Below are 25,922 nucleotides of genomic sequence, written 5' to 3' on the forward strand. Positions count from 1 at the left end.
AATGAAACTCTTATATGGTAGCATTTTTACATACTGCTTTTGACAATGACGGACATGGCAGTTTTCTGGACGATGGTTCGTATGCGTGGAAAGGCAGCAAAGCAGCAGTAGTCTCTGCGACTGTCAGTCTCAATGGCATTGGAAAAGTACAGATTCCCGTTCAGACCAACGGATACTCTCTCATCCTGCTCGATGTGCTGTAGACCTGTGACGTTTCACAGAAATGGACAAAAGAGTCATTGACCATGCAAAGCAGTTGAAAATAATTTTATCTCATAAAAATAAGAATATATAGGGTAATAATATAAAATGTTTAATTAATAATAAAGATAAATGTAACATATAAATGGGACAGTTCATTTAATGGGTTAGTTCACCCGATAACAATGTTCTGTTATTATTTACTCGCTCTCATGTTGTTCAAAACCTGTATGACTTTCTTCCATGGAACACAAAATAAAAAAAAAGTGAATGGTGACTGAGGCTGTCATTCTGCCTGACTTCTTTTTTTATGTTATATTGAAGAAAGAAAAGCAAACTGGTTTGGAACAGCATGAGGGTGAGTAAATAATGACAGAATAAAAAAATTAAAAAATACAAAATTGTGAGAACCGTCCCTTTAATTCTTATAATAAGTAGTACAATTTTAAAACTTCTTTAAGATTACTTAACGATAGATTCATGCAGCTAAACTTTTGGTTATTGTCTTGAAGTATAGACTAATTTAGCCCAAATTCCTGCTAGCTTTAACTCACCTATTGTCATCCAGTAGATTTGCAGCGGGGGGATTCCTTTCGGTGGATTACATTCCAAAACAACTGACTGACCTTCCATAACTTCAATTGGATCAATGATCTCTTTAGGGAATTTTGGAACATCTACACAGAATAACAATAAAGAAAAGTGAGGGCATGAATCAATTAAGTCACCATTAGAGGGCAGTAAATGACATGATTTTCACATAAGGCATTCCAATATGTGATCCCAAATTTCATCCAAAACTTGCCAATACCGCATAACTTTGCAACTGCTGTACTACTGTATATATTACTTGAATGAGTGATTGAAAAATGGGCCTTGTTTGGTAACGGATGCCTTGTTGCCCTGGTTACATCTTTGAAGATATATTTGGTGTATTTCAGAACATAATGAGACATTTTTGGTCGAAAAATGATGGAGGAAAAGGAGAAAACTAATTTTTCACCAGCCCTGTCCTCAAGCTCCTTACAGACTCTGAGATGAAAGGGAAAGAAAAGCTCCAGGGTTCTCCTGACTTTGTGGCAGGCAAGTAAAATGGATATCTCAATAAAGACCAGAGCGGTCGTTTCATTGGATGGCGGCCTCTAAATCACCTTGAAAGAATCGTTATGGAACATACAGCACAAAGTTACACATTACTCACTGGGGACAATAAATTCGATCTCCTCTGACATGGCTGTTCCTATCTTGTTTGTAGCAAAGCAGCGATAATTTCCCTGGAATTCTGTGAGATTTCCATTTTTTGGAATGACAAACGTTCCGGACTCATCTAATGTTATCAATCTTGGATCCTGATAGGGATCAAAGTCTTGCCCGTTCTTTGTCCACCTGAATCTGAGAAAACAGAGAAAATTGGTGCTTAGTTGCAATAACATTAAAGTATGCAAAGATGATGTTCAGTTTTGAAATGTCATGCTTAAAATGACATCAAATACACCTTTAAAGATTACAAATGTGCTTTGATATGCTGGCGGGTGGTTTCTGATGTGTTTTTTTGCATATATTGTGAGCTGTTAATGATCTAGCTACCCTGCTGAAAATACTTTTTCATGCCTGTCCAGGCTGGTTTATGCTGGTTATTGTTAGTTTGGTGCTGGCTAGAGGCATCCCGACCATTCAATATACCATTCACTTTCACTGTATGGTAAAGAATGCAATGAAATTGAATGGTGACTGTGACTTCCACGATGCCTTACATCTCCTTTTTTGTTACATAAAAGAAAGAATGTCATACAAGTTTGGAATAGCATAAGAATTAGTAAATGATGACAGAATTTGCATTTTTGGATAATCTGTCCCTTTAAAGAAGAAGAAGTAGTTTTATTTATATAGCGCCTTTCCCAAAGCTCAAGGTCGCTTTACAATCAATCAGCACATTTCAGAAATACATTTCATAACATAATAAACGATACAAGATACATAAAAAAAAAAGGTTACTGAAAGTGTACAGCAAAAGATATGTTTTCAGCTGGGTCTTGAATGTGGATAGAGAGGGAATATTATGAATAGTAAGGGGTAATGTGTTCCATAGCTTAGGAGCAACAAAACAGAATGATCTTCCACCTTCAGTGGACAATTGAGATCTAGGAACAGACAAAAGGCCTAGTTCAGAAGATCCAAGAGACCGAGAAGGCAAATAATGGTGAAGTAGATCAGACAGATAAACCGGATCTAGTCCGTTTAAAGACTTTGATGTTAAAAGGAGTATATTAAATTGAATACGAGCTGCAACAGTTAGCCAATGAAGATCAAGCAGAAGAAGGGTGATGTGGGTAGAGCACCTTGTGAAGGTGATGACTCTAGCAGCTGCATTTTGGACATACTGTAGTCTAGCAATATGGGGGGTGGGAACTGAAAATAAGGCATTAGAATAATCAAGGCATGATGTGATCAGACCATGTACCAAGATTTCAGCATCATCTAGAGTGGGTGAAGATCGGAGTCATCATGCAATATTCCATAAGTGGAAGAACGAGTTTTTAACCACAGAGGAAATACGAGAATCAAAAGAGAGTGGTTAAGAGGGTGGAGTCAAATAAAACACCAATATTAAGGACAGAAGGGGAGGGCGCAACATGAAATCCATCAATATCAAAGCACAGGCCAATTTTTTTTTACTTGAGCATTGAAGCCAATTAATAATGTTTCAGATTTGTTGTCATTGAGTTTAAGAAAATTCAGGGACCATTATAAATCTGGTGGGGACACCTGCACACAAGCATCCCGTATTGGGAATTTGCATCCAAAACACAACATATGCTAAGTTACCACCTATGCTGATTTTTTAATCAGGAAAGTTTCTGTCTTTCCCTGTGTTTTTGTGTGTGTGTGTGTGTGTGTGTGTGTGTGTGTGTGTGTGTACTGCTCACTCAGGTACAGGGTTTCCCGTGGCTTCACACTTCATGGGGAAGCTCTCTTCGAAAGGGAAGGCGATCAGGGAGGCAGGAGACTGCTCTGTAATTGTGGGCAGCTGCTCCACTAGATGAAGAAACAACCAAAGGAAGCACTAAGTAGAATGTAGAGGAATAGATGATTTACAACATACAGGTTGCATGCAGCAAATGGTGATGTGAGATTACTTATTGCACCATAGGCTTTAGTTCATTCGTAATGGTTTTTCCCACAATCAAGTCAACTGTTTTGATCAACGCATACAAGACTAAAGGTAAACAAAATGTTTGTAGGAGAACATAATTATATATTGAATCATTGATCCAGCTGTTTCCCAAAGATTATTGTATAGGTGAGGTGTTAATGATGTATTTAATGATCTGTTAAAAAATATCAATGAGAGTTTGTTTGTTGTTTAGAACTGGAGACTAAAGGCTATATAGCTTGAGTGAAAATGGATATGCATGATCAAATGCATGGTGGAGTGGTGTTATTGGTTGCAAATTAACAGAAGTGGTTTGTTGGCTCTGTTGTTGGATGGTACTGCCATGGCACAAGTCCAAATATCTATGGTTGTACCATGGTAATTTTCTGTAAGTGATATATCAAAGTACCACTGTACCACCAAAATCACTATTATAATCATGATAATTATGTAGATTGTAATGTTGACGAATGTCTTATCTCCTTTTTCAATTAAATTAGATAAATATAATTGGTCTCAAATTTAAGATATTGAAGAACAAACGTGAAATCCGGTATCAGTGGTAAATGTCACCAACAAAAGAGAACATTTCTGTATATTTCTGATTCCCAAAATGAATTGATAGTTAATGGATGATAATGACCTCTGTAATTATGATCATGTGAGCAAACACTCTATATGGTAGGATGGAAGTTACTAATTCTATGCATGGCTTGGCTTTATAAACTTACTGTTCATGCGTGCTAAAACTAACAAATCCACCGCAGCAGGGAAACACAGAGAAACAAATGTGCAGGGATTTGTTAAAATCAAAACAGAAAGCTTAAAACAGATATGACTGAAGTGCAATAAATAATTTATTGTAAACACATTCAAATCCAGGTTCACGGTTGACTATAATAATAATAATAATAATAAAAAGTAGAACAGAATAAATTAAGTACAGCATTTCAAGTAGTGATAAGTACAACGTGATATTTGTCAGGCCCTAGAGACATATTGTGAATAATTTAACAGTAATAAAATGTACTTTCTTATCTGGTTGCCATGGAAATGCATAGCCCTAGCAATAAATGCTACCTGCTTTCAGCATGAGTGAACCTGCATATAAATACCCAGTTTCAAACAGATGGTTGTAAGAACAGTGTGCTCCCTGTTCTTCCCGAGAGCGTGGAAAATAGGCCAAACTGTGCACTTGACAAACAATTGAGAAAAGCCCTGAGGTCACTATCAGTAAACAGAGTAGGGATGGGTTAGTATGGTCAACTGGATGTACACCAACCGACTACTCGTTTCTTCTCATTTTTATTGCATTAATATTTTCCCATCTGGTGCCTTAAATGTGAGGAATTTAGAGAGACAAATTGGTTTTGCTGAAACTATCGGCACGCAGAGCGTGTTTTACATATATGATCTTATAACGATTATGCTTAGTAAGCCGACAACATGTAAGGTCATGTAAATACCTTAACCTTGTGTGACCATGCATACACATGCGTGGATGTTGTATTTTGGATTCGCTGTACACAACGCGTAATTGAAATTAATTTAAACTCACTGATCTCATCATGTAACAAAACAACATGGCGCCGAACACAGCACAACTCTTCTTTGGGAGAAACACCAACAAAACTACATCTGATAAGAAAACTAATAAAGGTTTTAGAAAAGATGAGAGTCTCTAGTTTCATCCGATATGCCATTTCAAATATTTGTGAGATTTATTGCAAAACGTCATGCTACTAAACACAATGTACACAAATGTGAAAATAAAGTGCATTTAAAACTGTCTGAGACCAGTTCAGACAGACAGCACACTGTTGGTTCATTCACTTAATAGGGAGCAAGGTAGCACCATATTGCTTTCCTGTGCAGCTAAATACATTCACTCCAAAAATCTGACCAAAAGATCAGGTTGCAGATGATATATGGAGCACTCAACATGTTTGTAGACATGGGACAATGGTAATCAGTACAAAGATTTTGAATTTATAAAATAATTTTATTTTAACATTTAACATGTTTTAATGATTGGATTATGCTGACCATTACTCAAAATCAGAATTAACTATGGTAATTTCTGATGTAATGTATGTGACGTCTGAAAAACATGAATAACTAACACTCCTGCAAACATAATAGACAATTTGATAAAAGCTTCCTATAGCTCGGTACTATTTGAAATTTCACAAATTAATTCTGCAGTCCACATATAGTGCCATCAATTTGTAGGAAAACTATGTGCATTATAATTTGTATTTATTTATTTATTTTGCAATTTTAATAGATGCTACTAGTTACAAATTAAAAAGGGAAATGGAAAATGCACACAGTAGTCACATTGAGGTCTCAGGAAGTTTAAAAGCTTTCATAAACTGAATATAATATAACCGTTTTCAGTCTTAAGCACAAATCGATTTGCAGATCTAGATTTTCGCCCATTTCCTCGATTTCACTCACATGTTAACACCTTTATAGAATTCTTATTGGCATATTCAATGTGCGCAAGTGCTATGTGCATGCCTGTATCAGTTTTGATGTCAAAAACATAGAACAACCCAATGATTTCAAGTTTCATGTAAATAAGGTTTTCTTGCATTGTCAGATTTTTTTAATAAGCTAATATTTGGTAGCTATCAATAAATTGGTGTGCATGTTAACATGTTAACACATCTCTGAGAAGTTGCATCTCCAAAATTCATCCCCTTTAAATCACCACCACTACAGCCATAAAAGCACAGCTTGTGTAACCAATTCATTACATTTTAAGCTACTATTTGGAGCAACGTGAGGACTATGATATTTTTGTTAATTTAAAAGTTATCTATTTATATACATGCAGAGCATTTCTTTGGCCATTACATCACAATGCGCTTTATGAGCATTGTGTTTTAAAGACAGAGGCTCAGTTAAAAACAATTTGAGTCCTCTACATTCTTTTTCATTCCGTTGCTTTGTTTCCAACTTTTTTTGAACATAAGAACGTGTTTGTAGTGTATATAGAATTTTCATTTTCAACTAAGATTGTAAGATTTTCGACTAAGATTGTAAGACTGACTAGTCATTTATTTTATACAACTCCCTAACTACTTGACTATAAAAATATGTGAGTTTGCACATCTCTAGCATAGAGGCTAAAGGTATTTAGAAGACATGTAACAAGAAGAATACTACAGAAATATAAAATGGCACAGAAGTAATTTATTCAACTTACCTTCCAGTGGAATTTCTAGGGCATTCGTTTGATATGTGCAACTAATATTAAGGCAGGTGCCCAAAATGAGGGTCACACCCATTTTCCAGAACAACCGCATGGCTAGAAGTTGAGCGGAGTATGACAGGAATACAGCAGGTTGCCAGGAGTCAGTGCATCTCACTCCAACAGAGGCTGTGGTCTCGGCACCTGCACAAAACACAAGAAGCTCTTACTGCCACTGCCACCCACATGACAGCTGCCAGTGAGAAATCAGTGCCATACACACACACATACACATTTGAGTAAACAACACACAGAAAACTTCCACACAACCATATGCTTATGATTGGCCCACAACAGCACGTATACAAAACAACTCTGTCACCTGCACAGACACAAAGACTTGCATATTTCACTTGAATATTTCACATGCCTCCTGCTGAGTAACTAGCGTCAGTTGAGTCTATCCCAAGTTGTATTTACTTGAAATGCATCTGTGAGGAATCTCCATATTAAAGCTCTCGATCACGAGTCCCTGGAGACATAAATTGTGTTTCTGTAAATTGTTTTTTGGAGTATGTGTGGCAGTCACATATTTTGCCCTCTTCCCCTTCATAACGGTGAATATGAAAAATGAAATATTAAAAAAAGAAATAAAAGGGGCCTCCTGCAGTTATGGAAATGTGCAGCAGATGTAGCTGAAATTATTCAGAATTATGAATTCATGGCACTATAATAGTGACAGATTTTGATTAGCTGGATATAGTCGAGAGCACAAAACCAAAAGGCTGAGAAATCACAAAGCTTGCAGATGTTCCTAAACATTAAGCTAGAAATACAAAGCTTTGTCAAGCTAGTGTGAATGAACTTTGAGTTAAATGTCATGATATATGCCTTTAAAGTCTCTTTCTTGCACAGTCTCTGGGTGATGTCATGTGTGGTAAGGGTTCAGTAGTTGCTTTAACCTTTGGTAACTGGTGCCAGTAAAGCATCTGGTTGTAGACAAATAGAGTTCATGCCCATTTTCATTTTAGATTCATTACAGCACTGGCCATAAAAGGCAGCAGTTGATCAGAGTAACTACTGTATAATGGAGGTCACTTTCCATGGTACATTGGAAATCAGCATTGTATTTGCACTTGCAGTTGGTGCCTGCAAGTCTATAATTCATACAACTATGTTTTTTCTTGAAGGTTTCTGTACACTCCCAAGATAAGGCAGCTCTGGGCGTACTCCGAATTCAAAGAAAAATGGCTTGAAGGTTTGGTGTGATGCAGCAGTTAAAGCTCAGTGCATGCAACTGGATAGTTGCTGGTTTGAACCCAGTAAAGAGCGATCCATGAGCCATCACCATTGTGCCCTTGAACAAGGCACGGGGGGGGGGATTTATCCCTCAAGTAAGAATACTGGAAGTCACTTTGGATGAAATCGTCATCTAAATTACTAATTACTTACAGAGTACATTTTATTTCAATAGTTGTATTGTCCTAGAGTTTGCTATAGTCTCAGTGGCGCCTGCTCAGTATCTGTTCTCATGTAGGCTGTACCTCAGCTCATAAGATAATTTCCTGCTTGACTTTAATTAGATAAACATACAATAAAATGGATCAGGACTTGAGTGAACACAAGAGTATCAGAGAGTAAAGCTAACAAAGAAATACGAAGACGCAAAGCTTACAAAATAAAACATTATCAGTAATTTCCTCCCCTTTCTGAAGGAACACAATTCCCAAAAATACAGAAATGACTCTGAAACGTTATGAGGCCATTCATTTAAGTCTATAATTAAAGTTAAAAGGGGGATTTGGATGGTGCAAGGTAGGCTGTATGTTCAAGACTTTATTTTAGCTGTTGGGGCTAGTCGCGAGAGATAACCACACTTCACTGCCCCACCACTTTAACACCACCAGCTGCTTTACTCACTGTCTTTTTCACCCAGCCCCCTGAAGCCTCACCTCGCCTAATCGTCTCCTCTGCTTAACAAATCCGAAAAGGAAACAAAGAGGTCAAACACCAGTAAGCGGAGAAGTAATTGAATACTTGACCAGTGTGTGAATGATTTTTCAGTGTGAGTCAATTCCCTTCATTCCTCAGTAGGGACTCTTGTTTTCCATTGGGCTTGAACTCCACATGCCAGCATTTCGCCACAGTGGTATTAACTCTGTCTGAAAGCTTTTGTGATTCAGTGCTGGTTATGGTGACCTCTGAGATGACCTCTGTGATGTCACTGGAGCAGTCACAGAGGGGATGGGCTTCCACACCCCTTTATTGTCATAATGAAAGGCTTGTTGTTAAGCCACAGTACCCCTGTCAGATTTTGACGCGTTTATTGGACTGAAAGACAATGATTGAGGCACTACTGCTTGCCTCGAGACTGCTCTCTTGCCCACAAATGGAGGCGAGCATTAGTAGCCAGATTAGGATCAAGTGTTTAGCTTGACAGTTTGGTGTGTTTCTGCTTGCACGATTTTACCATCCTTATACACCTCAATGTGTCCTGGTTTTCCTTTAATGTTTTGGCAAGTTCAACTCTCATTATCTTAAAGCCATCAGATGTACTTGTATTACAAATCAATTCTAGAGCACTTGCCATTGAGTTGCCATTAAGTTTGATCCAGTACCCCGCTTCTTGTCATCTAGTGTTTAGAAGGACATTGCTCTCCAGTTTGTGGGGCTTGACCAAAGGGAACAAGCATCATCATACACACATACATCACACTCTATGAAAACCATATTGAGGCCCTTTTCATGAAAGAGTCTTTATTGGAATAGTCAAGCCAGACAGCTTTAAGGCCTGTGAATCAAGAGCATTTCAGTTGCAATACACTTGGCATTTACAAGCAGCTCAGCATGGGGGAGATCAAATTCATTGACTCTTGTAAGTTGATTTGTTAGGAAATTGTCTGCCAAAAACATAAGTGCAAATGTAAGCTTTACAAGTCCATTTACATTTGGCAGATGCTTTTGTCCAAAGCAACTCACAGTGCATTGTGTAAGTATCCCAAATGACATACTATACACTGTGCACTTACACTATACTCTCGGACAATTATAGTATGAATTTTCAAAGTGTCATATCATCTTAAATAGAACACTAGCAGGTTTTTTACTACACGGAAGTATTTGCTGTGTTTCAGCTGACGTGTTGCCACTAGCTTTAGCATGTTAGCCAACACTTCTATCTAAAAAAAAAATAACATTTACAAAGCATGGGGTAATGGTAAATCCTTCAACTCACATGTGCAAGGTTCTGTTTTCATAAATGTCTTGCCTAATCCTTCACATTTGAGTCTAATATATTGGCAAGACGTTAAAGCTGTTAAAAACAGAGACACTCAGACACTTCTCACTGCTCCAACAATAACTTTAATCCAAATCCATGTGGCTAACATTTCGGCTCGTGTAACAAATCTTCTGAAGAATACTCGTTAAACGAGTCGAAACATTAGCCACATGGTTTTGGATCAAAGTTGTGGTTGGAGCAGTGAGTAAGTGTGCGAGTGTTTTCTTTTTTGATGGTATTGTTTTTTTGTTTTTTTTACTCTGCACCTTACAAAGTTTGTTTAGGTGTGTGTGTGTTCTTACAAATGTTGAAGACGTTAAAGCTGTCCAGCATGAACTCTGACCTATGCTAGTTCTGGCACTGCTTGGGCAAAGCCATCTGGAGCAACAGCCAGAAGACGAGGAGAATGTGGAAGTGGGGCAAGAGAATCAAGAACAAGGTTTTCTACCATATTGACTGATGGTGTCTTTTCTCTCTCACACTCATCTTAACCACCATGAAGGCTCATTTAACATGGTGGATGAGTGCAAATCAGGACAGTGGAGAAAAAGAAAGCAGTTTGGTGGTGGAAGGGAGGCATGGTGAGACTGCTTGGCTGTTCTACCAACTGTGGAGTATGAATAAAGAGGCAATCAAGAGACCATCCCTGAGGAAACCAATCACATCCATTTTCCACACACTAGGATCCATCACCGCAGAGCACGGCCATTTGTCTAATTATTACTGGATGCATTTTAATAGATAATCAACAGCAATGCTTCCAATGCTGAAATGTGCTATAATAACAGTCTGGCAACCATGAGAAAACCCAGAGGTTGCTCTTTCCTAGTTCATGAGATTTAGTAGAGTCTTAACTTTGCTTCAGATGTTTCTCCCAAAATTCCTTTGGTGGAAATAAAAATGAGACAATTGTTAACATACAGTAAGAGTATAGAGCTGTAAAATGAATGTGAATAGCATAATTCAGATGATTGGCTATTTGAACAATTGAATGAGAAATGTTTGAGTTCATACTGAGATATCTGACTATTGATTACAGATTTTGGTGTCTTGAAAAATCAGAGCACAGGTTAAGACATAGAGTTCTCCTCTGAAACTTTACAGAAGACACACAAGATTAATGTGGTCTTTTTCTGAGGTGGAACATCTGAGAAGCATGAGATTTTAGCAAACACCACTTTTTTTCTTGTTGGAAGAAAAGGGTTGAGGGCAGCAAAGCTGCCAGTTTAGAGTAGTTTTTTCAGATGGTTCAATACCATTAAACTGTCAATAAAACCCCAATCTTACAAAGTAAATGGATATCTGCTATTCAGTACATGATCAGCATTTATATGCCTTTTAGAAGGAAATCTGTTTGTGTATTGTGCAGACCGCTAATGGGATTAGTGCCATCCCTGTCTTGTCAAGCTGGATTAAAACATTCTGCTGAAGAAGAGTCTTGATGGCTGTGTATCTCTCTCAACCCTGTGGATTAAACCTCAATTCTGATCTAATATGTTCAGTACAGTTAAAGCATAGCTGAGATTACTAGCACTAAAGAGCAATTAGTAAATTGTCATAAGTTTGTGCATGCATTACTTTGGTTACTTTAATATTTGATTTAGCTTCATCAGTGTTGAACACAATGAAATAGCGAACACAGCCCATTTCACGTCCATAATATGAAAAGTAAAAACTGATTTTGAACAGGAAAAATTGTAGGGCAGATCTTGATTTTATCCATCAGGAACTGATTGGATTGTGAATTTTTATTTTTTTTATTTTTTTTTGTGCAGTGAAGAAATGTGAAAATCCACATCCACAGCTTTAAAGTCACATTTCTCTGTTTCAGTGTTGGCATAGTTACTTGTGTTTTGCATTTATAGTGCAATATACACATGGGTTATCATTCTAAAATCCAAAAGTGTCCATTAATCTTCAAACATCTGCAAATGAGTTGTAGGAAAGCGTGATATTGTCTTAAATTGGATGGAGTTAATACACCTCTCAATTCTGACTCACTAGCCCTTAGCACATAACAGTTAAATAACTTAAATAAATAATTCATAAAAAACACCTTAAACAGGCATCAGCTACAAAACTTATATATTATTAAAACTTCTGTGTCATAGCAAAGCAAAGACAAGACTCTAAATGAGATAAAGAAGTGGAAGAGATATTAAATAATAACTATGCCTAATTGAGATTAAACTCAGTTTCAATCTGCTTTAACATGCATGCCAGAGAGAAAACTGTTCAATTACCAGTCCATTAATAATACAGCAGCCTGAACGAGGAGAAGATGGGGTGAGACAGGGGACGAGGAATGCAAGGATGGGGAAGAATGGAGCTGTGTGCTCACCAGTCTTGGGGAAGCTACTTTGAATCTGTTTCTTGTTGAGCTACACGCATCTTTGTAAGAAGTTAAATGACAGTCAGCTACACTTTTGAAAAAGTAATAAGAAGATATTGCTAAAAATAGCAATATTTTTTTTTTATAATATATATATTATATATTCATATTTGTTTATAAAAATATATATATATTAAAATAGAAGGGGAACACATATATAAATATATATATGTAAAATTCAGTTTTAACAGCTGAACTACTGTTGCGTTACTGAAAAAGTGATAGTTCACCCAAAAGTTGAAATTCTGTCATCATTCTGTCATCACCCTCACATCATTTCGAACTCGTATGGCTTGATATCTTCTTATTTTATACTAAAGGAGTATCAAATATAATTAAGCAGAATGTTTAAGTTGCTCTTTCCAATACAATGAAAGTGAATAGTGACCAGGGACAGCCGTGGTCACCATTCCCTTTCATTGTATGAAAAAGAGCAGTTTTACTTTGGTGCTCACAGGCAGAAGGCAAGCGTTCGGGCAAGAATAGAAAGATGTGGGTTGGTGGAAGACAGCTAAGGAATAGAATAGAAAGACTGTGAGAAAGAGAAGACATAAACCGTCTCTATCATTGACAGGGCATGGGAGAGGCATGTGGGAGGAAATGAAACAGACAGAATGTAGATGGATGTGGGTGAGAGATAGTGTGGGTATGGATCATGTACTTGCTTCATGTAGAAGTGGAGAGATTGTTTTTGATGGCGTGGGAGAGTGGAAGAGCAAAAAGTAGAATGACATGCAATTGTATAGAATTATGAAGGAGAACATGAAAGAAAAGAGATGAAAAAAAAAGCGAGAGTGAGAACGAGAGAGCTATAATCAATGAGCGGACCTGCTCCTGACCTTAGGTCCCTATTCGGAAAGATGGTGGATGACCTTTTGACAACAGTGAACTGCACTGACAGAGATTAGCATGTTCCTGGCCAACAGAGCAATTTATTTTAAAAGTGCCATCAAACTCAGACTGGTTCCTGATCATCAACCTGTTACATGCTTTCTTGATTTTATGGATTGGGTTCCCTAGTGGAAAAGCTCCTACTTTCTTTTACAATTTCCTTGTCAGGCGAAAACCAAAAATATGTGAAAACAGACACACCATAAACCATTTTTCTCTCTTGTCTGTTATGCATTTTTTTTTTTTTTTTTTTTCAAAGAGTTGACTGTCTACCAGGACTATTGCACCATATTGGTGGCAGACCCTGCTAAAAAGACCAGCTCAAAATTTCCAAACTGGTCAAGGCTGGTTATGCTTATTAGTGCTGGTCTTGCTTTTGGACCAACACAGCAATCCTGTGACCAGGAAAATGCTGGTGCCTTAGCTTGATCTTTCTGGTGATGCTACTGTATTTGACCAGGGAAGTCTTGCTAGTTAATCTTGTGAAAACATCTGGTGGGGACACCAATACACCAGCATCCCACACTGAGGACTAAGCCATTAAAAAATGCAGCATATGTGGGTGACTAGCAAGGCTGGACTTTTCCACAGGGAAAAGATTGGTGGTAACCTTTAAAGCTTTTTTTTACACTTGGTTAGGCACACTTGGTAGATAAGCAGCTATGAAAAATAAATAGGCCACTGTAAGTGTTCAAAAGTGAAAATTATGTCATCAGTAGTGGTTCACTTTCACATGTCAAGATTGCTTTCATACTAATTGTAAACTAAACAAAGCATACTCAGGTGTGGTTCATTTCAAACCGAACTCTGATGTCAAAAAGACTTAAAGCATTGAAGTATAAAAGACGCAGCAGGCACTTTGCATTTCTACCAATATTTCAGATTTGTAAAGACCCCATAATCTCAAAAGCTTCAAAGCTTTTTTTTAATCAATAGGCTTTAGTTTTGTCACAGCCATAAACCAAATTGCCACTTACTAGCCAGATGCAGGTGGTAATAGGGGGAGGGATATTATCATTCTTGGGAGCATCTAATAGAGGATGATGACTGAAGATGAGTCATCAACATTTTTGTCCATTTAATTGTAAGAGAAAACCTGTACATTTGAAATGTGTACTTTATACTTTCAGTGAGCTTTGACAATGTTTAGGAGCACACTAGACTCAAAGCTAACACTTTTTGGGGTCTTTAAAAAGCATGTTTATGACATCGTCATGTTCAGAATGTCAGAATGCAATGTTCTAGAGATGTGTTGTTCAGCTCAATAGCAGAAAACGCAATCTCATAGCACCAAAATAACAAAATGTCCTTATGGCTAAGGTCACAGAAGACGGCTGTGAGGAATGAAAGAGATCGTTCAAATGCTCAACAATCATAGACGTGCTGTCATGTTGGGAGGAGGGGAAGGGAGAGAGGGTGAGACTTTCAAAATGTCCCTACACGTATGTGCCATTTCAATTCAAGCGAGAAAGACCTGCTGTGCACGTTGAAATTTCCTTTTGTGTCTTGCCTTTATTATTACTATTTTTTTCATTACCCTCTATCTTTGAAGTCTTTGAGATGAGTGGAATTCTGCGTGCCCTGGACAGTGATCAAATTAGGCTGTGATCCGTGTTGAGTGCCCTGAAGTAGGGGAGATTGGAAACAGGCACACCAGGGGGACAGGGGTGTTATTTTGTGGGAACTGACACAGCAAGAGCCCTCGTTCATTCAGATCTGACGGATGTTGGCAGTCTCCCAGGATAAAAACTTGGCTGAAGCCAGACAAGATAAATGGAACTTGTGTCCAAGATTATCTCCTTTCCCCATAAAATCTAAAGCTAATTTACTTTTTCCTGTGGTAGGCAGAATTTTTATTCCTTAAGGCTAAGAAAAATCTATTGTTTTCATAAAGTAAATACAGTGCTAATTCTTCTGCTTACATTTTCCAAACACTGGCACACCTGTGACCATTGACTTGAGTGTTGTTTTGAAAACGTGATTCATATGAGCTATTAATTCAGAACATGTTTCAGCTTGTTCTATAACATCTGGATATGCTTGTTTTAAAGCTATTTGACAGTTCTGTCGGAAGCTTAAAACATTCTGGATTTCTTCATTATATTGCTCTTAACCATTAGCCCTTATGTCAAACTGTTATGAAACAAAACATGACACAGCCAAATTTTAGAAGGACATTTCCTATCCAGTTTTGAACCAGTCCAAAATCAAAGCCAAAACCTTTAAAATCCAAAAACTGCTTGTACGTTTACCTCAAACATGCTTTCACCACCTTATTAAGGTATAAACTGTTGAAAGACAGATTGTTTATACAAAAAAGTCCATTGTTTGTGAATCAAGTTGTCCAGGAAAGAAACCATTTCAACATCCTCTTTTACTAAATAACCGATTTGTCATGAAAATATATATGGTAAACCATACTAAAATTTTAACTAAGAGTTTAAAATCAAAACATGATTTTTGATGTATATATATATATATATACATCATAAATCATATATATATATATATACTATATACTATATATATATATGTGTGTGTGTGCCAAAAAAGCAAAGGTTGCACAAAATTACTGATAAAGCAATATATTTCAGTTAAGTTCAAGTTCAATCAACTGTTGTCATTCCACCTAGTATCATTTCCAAAATGTACCAACAGCCTTCTCTATGAATAATGCACATTTTCTAATTTCAAGTATATTTTCATAGTTATTTTGAAGAAATATTGTGTTAAATAAGTGTCATTTGATCTCTCATTTGTATCTTAACAAATCTTATTTGCTATCATTAAATTGTTTAATATATTTGTATAATATCAGTCACCTTGTTCTCTAAATATTGTTATTAGATCAATAAACACAATTTGTACACATTATTTTTTTTTGTCTATTTTTACGATTTGCGCCATTGAATTGTATAACACATGTAATCATATATATATATATATATATATATATATATATATATATATATATATATATATATATATGCCTGTAAGTTTGATAATATAAAATATATAAGGATATCTCAATGCTTATTAACTGTTCTGCCAAGCCTCTCCCTAACACACGTGCAGGGGTCACAACACACACTAGTAGCAGTAGTACAGTAGTAATTCCCTCTGCTGGACTGCCTTTGTAACAAGCTCAGAAAAAACGATCAAAAAGAAGCCTAAATACTCACAGGAATCTGCATTATTGTTGTACGCTCTTCCTCAGAGAAACCTTCTTCTTCTGCACAATTTAATCCTGCAGGCGTGAAATACAGAATGTGCTGAGGAAATCCAGAGAAACGTCTACTACAGCAGACGCGGGAGAGAGAGAGAGAGAGAGAGAGAGCTCCGTCACTGGCGTACAGAGCGGTGCAGAGTGAGAGAGGCACTGGGGAGACATATGTTGCCAAAGCCTCTCGCTTGGCAAAGGAGCTCATTAAACGAGTGACAATCACTCCCACAAAGCCAGATCTGAGAGCTTTTCACATGGAGTGTACAAAGAACGAGAGACACACACAGAGAGAGGGAGAGAAAGATAATGAATGAGAGTGCAGGAATTCTGGAAAGGGAAGTTGCGTTTCAAGCACTTAAGCATGGGACGTCTTGTCCATTTTTTGTGCCATGGATGTCAAGATCCATGTTTTACCTATTGTAAGTCTGACATTATGGTTAAATAGGGTTTATTTGGATTGATTTTAGTGTTTATTTGAAATAATGTAATTACAGTTGTATATATCTTGAAACACAAAACACATCTTACTCAGAGAGCTATACAATGATCTAAATAAAGCAAACTATACACATTTAGAATATAAAATTAAATATTTTAATTGTTTTAAAGAAAATTCTTTATTTTGATATATCTGTCCAGCTTCACAGTATGCAAGCGGCATACAAGTACATCTCCTATCTACTTGAATGGGAAAGACTGAAATCTCCAAAAAGTTTGGTCAAGATTATAATCAAAGAACATATTTCAAATCAGCAGTTGGTATCTAACAACAATGGTATCATAAATCATACTTCTTGAGCTTAGATCACGCAAAAATAAGGCTGGTCCATCTAATGTGCATGCGCATTCTCGAGTTCAGTGACAGGCGATGTCTGTACATAAAAGTTCATTGGCTCTTTTTCCTTTATGGTAATCCTCCATCTACATTCTGTCACCACTTCCAGTGCAACAAAGTGGAAGGGTTCATTTTTTTAGACCCACCTTTGCTGTGACTTGGAATCCCATGCAGCATTGCAATGTAAACAACATGGCGGTGCACATACCGGCAATATTATCTATCATAATCAATCATTACAAACATCATTATATGTTTAATAATACTGAATAGTTTCTTCCAATATGTCTACTGTGAATTTATTTTTAAATACAGTGTGAATTAAACAGCTTAAGCTGGGGGATTAGTCAGTACAGTAAGAACTCACGTGTGAAGAGGTTAATACTGATACTTGCCTTAGCAAGCACCACAGATTACACAAGACAAAACAAATGCTACTAGCATACTTACAGACTTTCTCTGTGCACATAACCTGTATCCATCTGATTGACATCAGGCAACAGTTCATCCGTACCTCACACATGGACCTATGTCCCTAGGGACTATGTGATTTGCAGACTGAGCAAACAGCATAGGGCAGGACATGGTCACAGCTGACCGACAAAAGCCCCACCCCTCTCCCACAATACTGAGGGTCGACCAGTTTCAAGGTGATGTATGATGTGGAATTGGGTGAATGACTCTGGGTGAGCGAAAAGGGGGAGGTTGAGGGTGAAAACGAGGAAGGAGTTGACATGTTTTCTTCAATTATGCAGATGTAGGTGTCTCAGATACTCCAAAGACATGTCAAATGGAACAGTGCCTTTAAAAGTCAAAAATATAATTAGTCTTAGAAAATGTTGCTTTTCATGGGTTGTGTCAAGTGTTGTTCACGTGAGGTAGTGAGATCATACAATATGCCATCAATTACAAGAAACATCATTAAAGTTACAGTCACCATAAACAGGCTTAATTCAATTTTAATTAAAATGGATTCATTCATGTGCTTGCTATTGGAAAGTACCATTAATTTCATCATCTGCGACTCGCACCCATTACAGTGTTGGAGATTGTCGGCAACGCATGACTGATCTTCACAAATTCTTCCTTCTATAATTTTTTCCCAACATTCAAACAGATGTTTTGATCTGGGCGTCCAATCAGAATAATTAAATCAATAATTAGAAGTGTGCTTTCGTGGGCCAAAACTGTGTCCCCTTTTCCTTGTTTAACCCTTTCGGACGTACGATTAAACCGTTATGAAAAACTAGTAGAGGCTGGGAATAAGCAGACTGAGGCAGTTGTCAAAATTACGGCTCAAATAGTCGTTTTTCACAATATCACAATATCTTTATTTTTTATGTTGCAAACATTCAAATTACCACAAATCTGACGTCAAACAAAGAATGTATACTGTAAAACAGTTAGTCCACTTGACCTATTCTCCTATTCAATCCGTCACTCATTCTCAAGTGCAACAAGGAATAGGGCTAGGTTTTTAGAACCTTCTATGCTTGACATACTCAGAATTCCATGCTGAATTGCAATACAAACAATATGGCGGAGCACATAGACGCAATCACGTTCACATCGTATTTATCATAATCAATCATTATAAACATCTAAAAATCACGTTATATGATGATAATATATAATCTGTACTCCTGTGCATCTGCTGTGAAGTGTAAGGTGACATTTTCTTTTAATTAGAGCACGCATGAAAGAACTAATGCTGGGGGATCAGGAAAAACGTATGTGTGAAAGGGTTAACATAAATGAAGCATCATTACTTTAAGGGGCAGTGGTGGCTCAGTGGTTGAGGCTCAGGGTTACTGACCAGAAGGTTGGGGGTTCAAGCCCCAGCACCACCAAGATGCCACTGTTGGGCCCTTGAGCAAGGCACTTAACTCCAGGTTGCTTTGGAGGGATTGTCCCTGTAATCTTTCCTGTGCACTGTAAGTCGCTTCGGATAAAAGCATCTGCCAAATGCATAAATGTAAATGATACACACAAAAATGCAGGGGGAAAAAAGGTTATAGATAAAAACTTGATTTTGTGGTGCTTCTGTGTGCTAAACCCACCACCCCAATGCAAGGGTGTTGTGTTAACTGTTCCTATGCAGTTGCTAAAGTGTTCTGAGTATTTTTTCCATTTCTTTCCTAGGGATTTCATAAAATCCCTCATATAAGGCTTGTAAGCCATGAAGCAAACCACCAAGCTACAAGCTTCAGCAGAGGAATTCCCCGACCAGACCCACTACGAGTACTCAAATTACTCTGTACTGGAATAGGTGCTCCACAGGTCGGGCCCCTGTGTGGACTTGTCCCAATGTGTATTTTCCACAGTACGTTCCCGTTGCGAGCGGACCCGCGTCTTCCTTGGGCAGTCCTCATTGCCCCCGTTCGCCATGTTTGTAGCAACTCCTCCCTCCCAATAAGGTAAGATCTACCACCGCGCCATTCTCCACATGCAACCTAAAATCCCATGTGATGTATTGACCACTCTTTACCTCTCCCAGCCTGGGCAGTTGTGGTCTCCGCAGGGTCTTTCCCCCCTGAAAGAATAGGAATTGGGAAAGAACGCCTTCCCCGATGCGTGTGATAGCGTTAAGATGGCCCCAGCTGCTTTAACTCTATGCAAGAAACATTGAGAGAGAAAAGGCATGGCTGGCGCAGCTTGCTCCCATGCTTGGCACGTCGCCTTGTTCCCCCCATATCGGGGTGTAGGGAACCAGAAGGTTATGACAATCTTATGGGGCGTTGGGGAAGGGTACGTACAGTCTGGCACGGCCTGTCGTTTTGGCACGCAACTGCCTGCCCGCACCTGTGTCAGCAGTGCACACAACGTCGAAGTGAGCGACAGATGGGGAATGTCTAGGTTACTGTTGTAACCTCCGTTCCCTGATGGCCACGTCGCTGAACCGAGCCACTGTTTCGGCCGAACCTCATTGTCGGCTCCTCAGGCAAAATCCTGAATGAACAGACGCATTTCCCTACCTTTATACCCGTATCTCCGGGGTGGGATATGCTACTTCTGTCTGCCATTTTCTCATTGGCCTTTTCTCAAGTTCAGAGATGTGCAAGGCTCTCAAGAGAGACCCCTAGTGTCGCTTCTTCGAAACAACGTCTCGTTCCCTCCATCAGGGAACGGAGGTTACAACAGTAACCTAGACGTTTATTATATGTACAGAAAAAAATGTATTCTAAGTTTATTGCCTAATATTAATATATATCACATTATATATATATATATATATATATATATATATATATATATATATATATATATATCAGAGTGTACAGAAGTGTACAATTGATTGGATCATTAGCAGTGTGTCATTGACGTGAGCGGTCCCTGCAGAACTCATTTTCCATGCTTTGTTTGCCACGATTGTTGGATAATTTCCCTTCAATATAATAGGTACAGTAGTGTAGTTCAGTACCAAAAATTGCACTATTAAACTTTTTTTTTTTTATTAAGTTGAAATATTGGGGACTGATGCTTCAACAGATATGTAGGCATATGCCATTGATTAACAACCTTGGAGCACGCAGTAGCTTTGTCTTATAAGGTTTATAAGTTGTGGTGTGGAGTGGAGTGTAAGCACATAACTGGTAACCAGAAGGATGCTGGTTCAAGCCCCACAGTCACCACTATTGTGTCCTTGAGCAAGGCACTTAACTCCAGGTTGCTCCAGGGGGATTGTCCCTGTAATAAGGGCTCTGTAAGTTGCTTTGGATAAAAGCGTCTGGAAAATGCATAAATGTAAATAAGTTATTGTTAATAATCAATTTACCAATGGAGAATATGAATTGGATTTTTACTTGCAGATTGTTACATTCTAAGGACCTAATCATCTAAGCATGGATGGTAATGTAAACAATACATCTTAAAAACCCCCCTTGCCTGCTTGAAGAAGGAACCAAGGCAGGTTTTGGCAGGAAGAAGGGTTGTTTGATAGCGTGAGCAGATTGCCAGACAGAGAAAACCCTCAAAGAAACACTGTGCTGGTGCTAAACCGATGAGGCCATTGCAGTCCCCAGCATGTCCCTTTTAAGCACTCAGAGGAAGCTGCCATTATTGCTTCACAAACAGACAGAGGGCTGATGAACTTCATAGGAAAGGCTTTTCCCGAAAGCAACAGGGTTAGAATAGAATGGAGAGAGGGTGTATAGAGTGATACTGCCAGCTTCACCAAGTTTAGTCTTCACACACCCAGGCCGAACAAACCTGGCATTGTTTTGGGTACTGCCTAAGGGATCATAGCCATTCTCTCTCTTTCTCTCTCTTTTTTCTCCACTCCTCAATTTTCATTCATTGTTCACATTCAGAAACCACTCTTTTGCTTTTGCACCTCTTTGGAGGCTTTGAATGAGGTTGTTTGATCAACCATTACCATGTTCTACACCCACTTGTGTGTTTGTTTTGTTGGTAATTGACTAAACTATATAAGAGTGAATCACCTTGGATATGAATAGGGGTCAGACAAAACAATTTTGTGTACTGTGGTTAACATACCTGAACTACAAGTTACAATGACTATTTGAAAGGAATATAACCTGTTTAGAAAATAAGGAAATATGGTTGTATAGCACACAATATATGTACAATACAGTTTGCCAACAATAACATATGCAGACCACACACATTGCCTCTTTTCTTAACACAGCCACTAGGGCTGGGATTCGCTAACCAGCATGCATCATGATTTCCTAAGTGGTTCATGACTGTTACTGTTCAAAACAAATTATGAACGCAATGAGAAATGCTGGTTTCAGAGGTTTTAAATGTTTTTACATTTTAAATGTGGAACAGAAGCCAAATCTGAAGCAGTAATTCTTACACAAACTTTTCAAAGCTTTTACACAAACTTTTTAAAGAGATATTTCACCCCAAAATTATTGTTTTTCATTTCTGTCATTATTTACTCACCTTCATGTTGTCCCAAACCCAAATCTATTTATAAAGGAGTCACAATCATGCACAGCAAACCCCAATGCTCAGAGTAATTCATTATATTGAGTAGGTGAAAATACAATCATTCAAATTAGTTCAAATAAATTAATCTTGATGAGTATTTAGAACTTTCTCTTTCTTTTGAGTTCACAAAACTGACACCTTTTAAGTAACCTGAACTGTGTTATTGTTTAGAGTTTAATTAACTTGTTTATTTATAAAAAATTTTGGTAAACTCAAATTGGGCAAGGGATTTCTTGTTCCCAGCATGCTTTGCATGGGACTCGATAGCAAAAGTACATGTTAAAATTAAGTGTTATTTGATGTGTTTTTGCAACCATTTTTACAAGGGGGAAACCTGTTAGTGTTTAACGTTTTGTTATGTTGCTATTTAGAAGAGTTTCTGTTATGTTGGAGCTTTGGGGTTTACCATTATGGTGAAGAGTGGAACATGAGCTTAGGTTGAGGACAGATACCAAGTGTGTATCTTAACTACTGCTTTATTCATTAGTAAGCAAGTCACTATTCAGACTTAACTTGGATTTACTCAAAATTTAAAGTTAAGTGCCATCAAAATGCATAAATTAGCTTACATAATTTTTCAAGTTAAGACCAATTAAATGGTACAAAATCAAAACCTGACAGTTCCACTTAATTAAATTTGGAATTTATTAACTTATTTTTATACTAATATATATATAAAAAAAAAGTACATAACTGATTACCTAATTTTTCACAGTTCACAGTGTGTGTAACAACGTATCACACACACTGCTATTATGCAAGCATGGTTGGAGCGTCTCTGATTTAAATTCAGTAGCACAGGATGTAAGTGTTCTTTGATTATTTTTTTGTAATCAGTCCTTCTGTTGTTTCAGTTAATTGATTCAAAACTATTCTTTCAACAATTAATATGCATCATCACTTAAAATGTACAGGGAAGTGCTCTTGTGGCATTTCTCATCTATTAAAATGTTTCAGTAAGAATATATGTAGGTAAACAATGAGCTCACCTGGGCCTTGATCATTGCCCTACAAAATGTCAGAATGATATATGCACCAGCATTATAGTGTGTTTCAAAGTTGGTTATATAGGCTGAGGCATAAAGACCAATAGACGGCATGTGCTAGGTCAGGGGCAGGACAAACCCAGTTCACCAGACCGAATAAGAACGGTCCCCCGCTGGGTGAATGCTAATCCAGCATGCAGTGATTACAGAACTGAGATTTTTCCAGATTTACACAACTGCCAAATTATGTTACTTTTATAAACTAAACAAATAGTAATTAGAAATGTTGTAAAGGGAAATCTTATTTGAAATGTATTTGGCAAATACATTATGAGCAATAGGGATTTAACAAGATTTGAGCTTTATGCATGTTCCTTGACATGTTTCATGACAATTGACATACAGCGGCCCTAAAACAATATTTGAACTCTTTTGGAGACTGAAATCGCATTTAAAAATATATGAATTCATAATATCAGTGTCATTCACAAACAAATAATACTGACCTTTTTTAAGAACTACTCATTTTAATAAGCCATTTTTCCAATTACTTTTAACCAACTAGTCAAAAGTAATCAAGGTAAATATTTTTTTTAAATAGATGTATAAAGTCAGTACCCCTAAAGTTCACACATGTGTCCTGGGCTGGCAGATTAACAATGAGCATGGGCGCCAGAATGATTTCATCTGAGGGTACGCACAGAAATCTGCCTTGTACAACCTTATATCTAGGGGGTTCCAGGGGCATGCTTTTTGCAAAAACAACACCAAAGCATTAAATTCTGGTGACTTTGAGAGAAGCATTTTTTTTTATGAGTAGAATTCTTGTAATTATTGGCTAAAGCATTTCTTCCAGTAACCGTTCATAGCTAAAAAAGCAAAATGCAACACAGCGAATAGAGCAGAATGCAGGTGTCTGGAGATGTGTTTTAATCAGCTGAAGATCAACTGATTAACTTTTTTAATTAAAACGACTCCTAAAAATGCAGCACTCCTGTGAGACGTCCTAAAAACACAGTGAAACATGACGCAGTTGTCAAAAGGCATCCATCTAATGAATGTTTACATGGAAAACAATTGAAAAACAGCATGAGTGGATGCAAAAACAGTTCAGTTTGAACAGCCCTTTGTTCACATGACACATCACTAGCTGAAGTTACCTCTCAAAGTTACCTCTCAAAAAGACAGCATTTTGTCTCAGTTGATTGTAGATACATTTACACTTTATTCAGCACTGTTTGTTCTCTGTATTCATAAATATCCAGATGCTTTTTTACTGTGTGAGAAATTGCTCCATATCATTCCATGAGAGAGTGGTCTGAACGAATTGTACTGTATCACGAATCGATTCAGACAGTTTAGTATGACTGTTTGGCCAATTCACTGAAAAGGACAGACTCAAAGAAATTATTAATTCACAAATTGGTCATCGCTAGTCTTTTTAAACAGCCACGGGACACACTTAATGAGTGATTAAATATTCTGAGAGTAAATATTTCTCAGGTCAGTCGGAGTGCTCATGGTATGCACAGTACACATATCAATACAGCTGCAGGTGCCACTGACCATGAGTGTAGTTAATCACAATTACTATGAACATGTTCCACTAAGTTGGGATAACCAGAAAGTCTCTAAATCTCTTTTTAAATTTTTTTATATATATATATATATATAAATATATCTATTGATTTAACATATGATTTGCTAAATGTTTTGCTTGAAAAGTGCATTTGTGCTACATTTCTTTAAATTAAATGCCACTTGTTTTGATCATTTGTTATCTAACGCAATGACATTCATTCATTTTTGGGGTGAACTAGCCCTCTTGAAGTATCCAAACTATTTTGCGAGCCACTTTATTTATACTGTATGATTTCACTATAATATACAACTACTGTTTTTCATAACGTATCTTTTGTAAGATTTCAGTGTAAAGCTGTTGCTGAGGCAAAAACATAGCATCAGTTAGCATTTTTGACATGCTCTTATTATTACCATCAACTATGTCACTGAAATCATATGTTATTGATCAATCTGACCCCTTGCGTGGTTGTAGAAAATTCTTTAGTGATATTTATTTTTTGTACATAATTGCACATTATCACTACTAAAAAATATTATTTTCATTGACTAAAATTACATGCAATTTTAGTTAGAGTAAAACAAGTATGTAGCAGCCACAGGGGACGTAAATAATAAGTATATATTAATAAAATACTTATAACATACTTGTATATTAATATATGACCTCCCAAATGTCCAAAGGACATTTTCATATAAAGACTAAAAATATGACTAAACAAAAAACTGTGGAAAAAATAACACTGGACTAAGAGTTCACTAAGATAACTGGATCCATGTACATTGCTGGTTAAAAAGCCATTTACTGCCATAAAATGGAATTAGCAAAGTTAAGTGTTTAACTGTCGGCAGATTTTTGGGTAAGCTTTAAAGGGAAAATGGTTGGAATAACTCAACCTGAGAGAGAGAGTGAGAGAGCGATCAGACTCTTCTCTGGGTGGCACATTCACAGATGGCACAGGTGCAATCATGGTATAAATGACCATGTGATCATTCTTCCTGATTAAACACCCCAACAAATCATGGGGTGAACATATGCGCAGTGCTCAAATTGAGGGGAAGCTTGGGGGGACCCCCCATCAGTGGCGAATTCTCAGGGCTATCAAAGCCTTCTCTGCTGGCCAAGCATGCCAAATAAATAAATATTTTTCATCCTTTCATCTTTTTCCTTTTTTCATCAATCACCTTTTTGACTATGTATTTTTAATAGCTTTCCTCTGT

The 25,922-nt window shown here is 37.3% G+C and overlaps 1 protein-coding gene across 8 annotated transcripts in view; it reads right to left on the reverse strand.

Annotated features, from left to right (window-relative positions):
• The window catches only part of LOC127646527 (neural cell adhesion molecule L1-like protein), a 125,611-nt gene that overhangs the window by 42,955 nt on the left and 56,734 nt on the right, over window positions 1–25,922 (reverse strand). For 2 of the 8 annotated variants that reach the window (XM_052130268.1, XM_052130269.1), the window contains 6 exons: window positions 6,570–6,758; window positions 4,087–4,104; window positions 3,129–3,237; window positions 1,403–1,593; window positions 756–878; window positions 35–205 (listed from right to left, as the gene is read on the reverse strand). In XM_052130268.1, coding sequence (XP_051986228.1) covers window positions 35–205; window positions 756–878; window positions 1,403–1,593; window positions 3,129–3,237; window positions 4,087–4,104; window positions 6,570–6,669 — 712 coding nt within the window. In that variant the 5' untranslated portion in view covers window positions 6,670–6,758. Of the gene's footprint in view, window positions 1–34; window positions 206–755; window positions 879–1,402; window positions 1,594–3,128; window positions 3,238–4,086; window positions 4,105–6,569; window positions 6,759–16,299; window positions 16,507–25,922 lie in introns of those variants that run through there. The other 6 variants (XM_052130273.1, XM_052130270.1, XM_052130266.1 and 3 more) reach the window with 5 other exon arrangements.

Source organism: Xyrauchen texanus, chromosome 7, assembly GCF_025860055.1.
Source record: "Xyrauchen texanus isolate HMW12.3.18 chromosome 7, RBS_HiC_50CHRs, whole genome shotgun sequence".
Taxonomy (NCBI): domain Eukaryota; kingdom Metazoa; phylum Chordata; class Actinopteri; order Cypriniformes; family Catostomidae; genus Xyrauchen; species Xyrauchen texanus.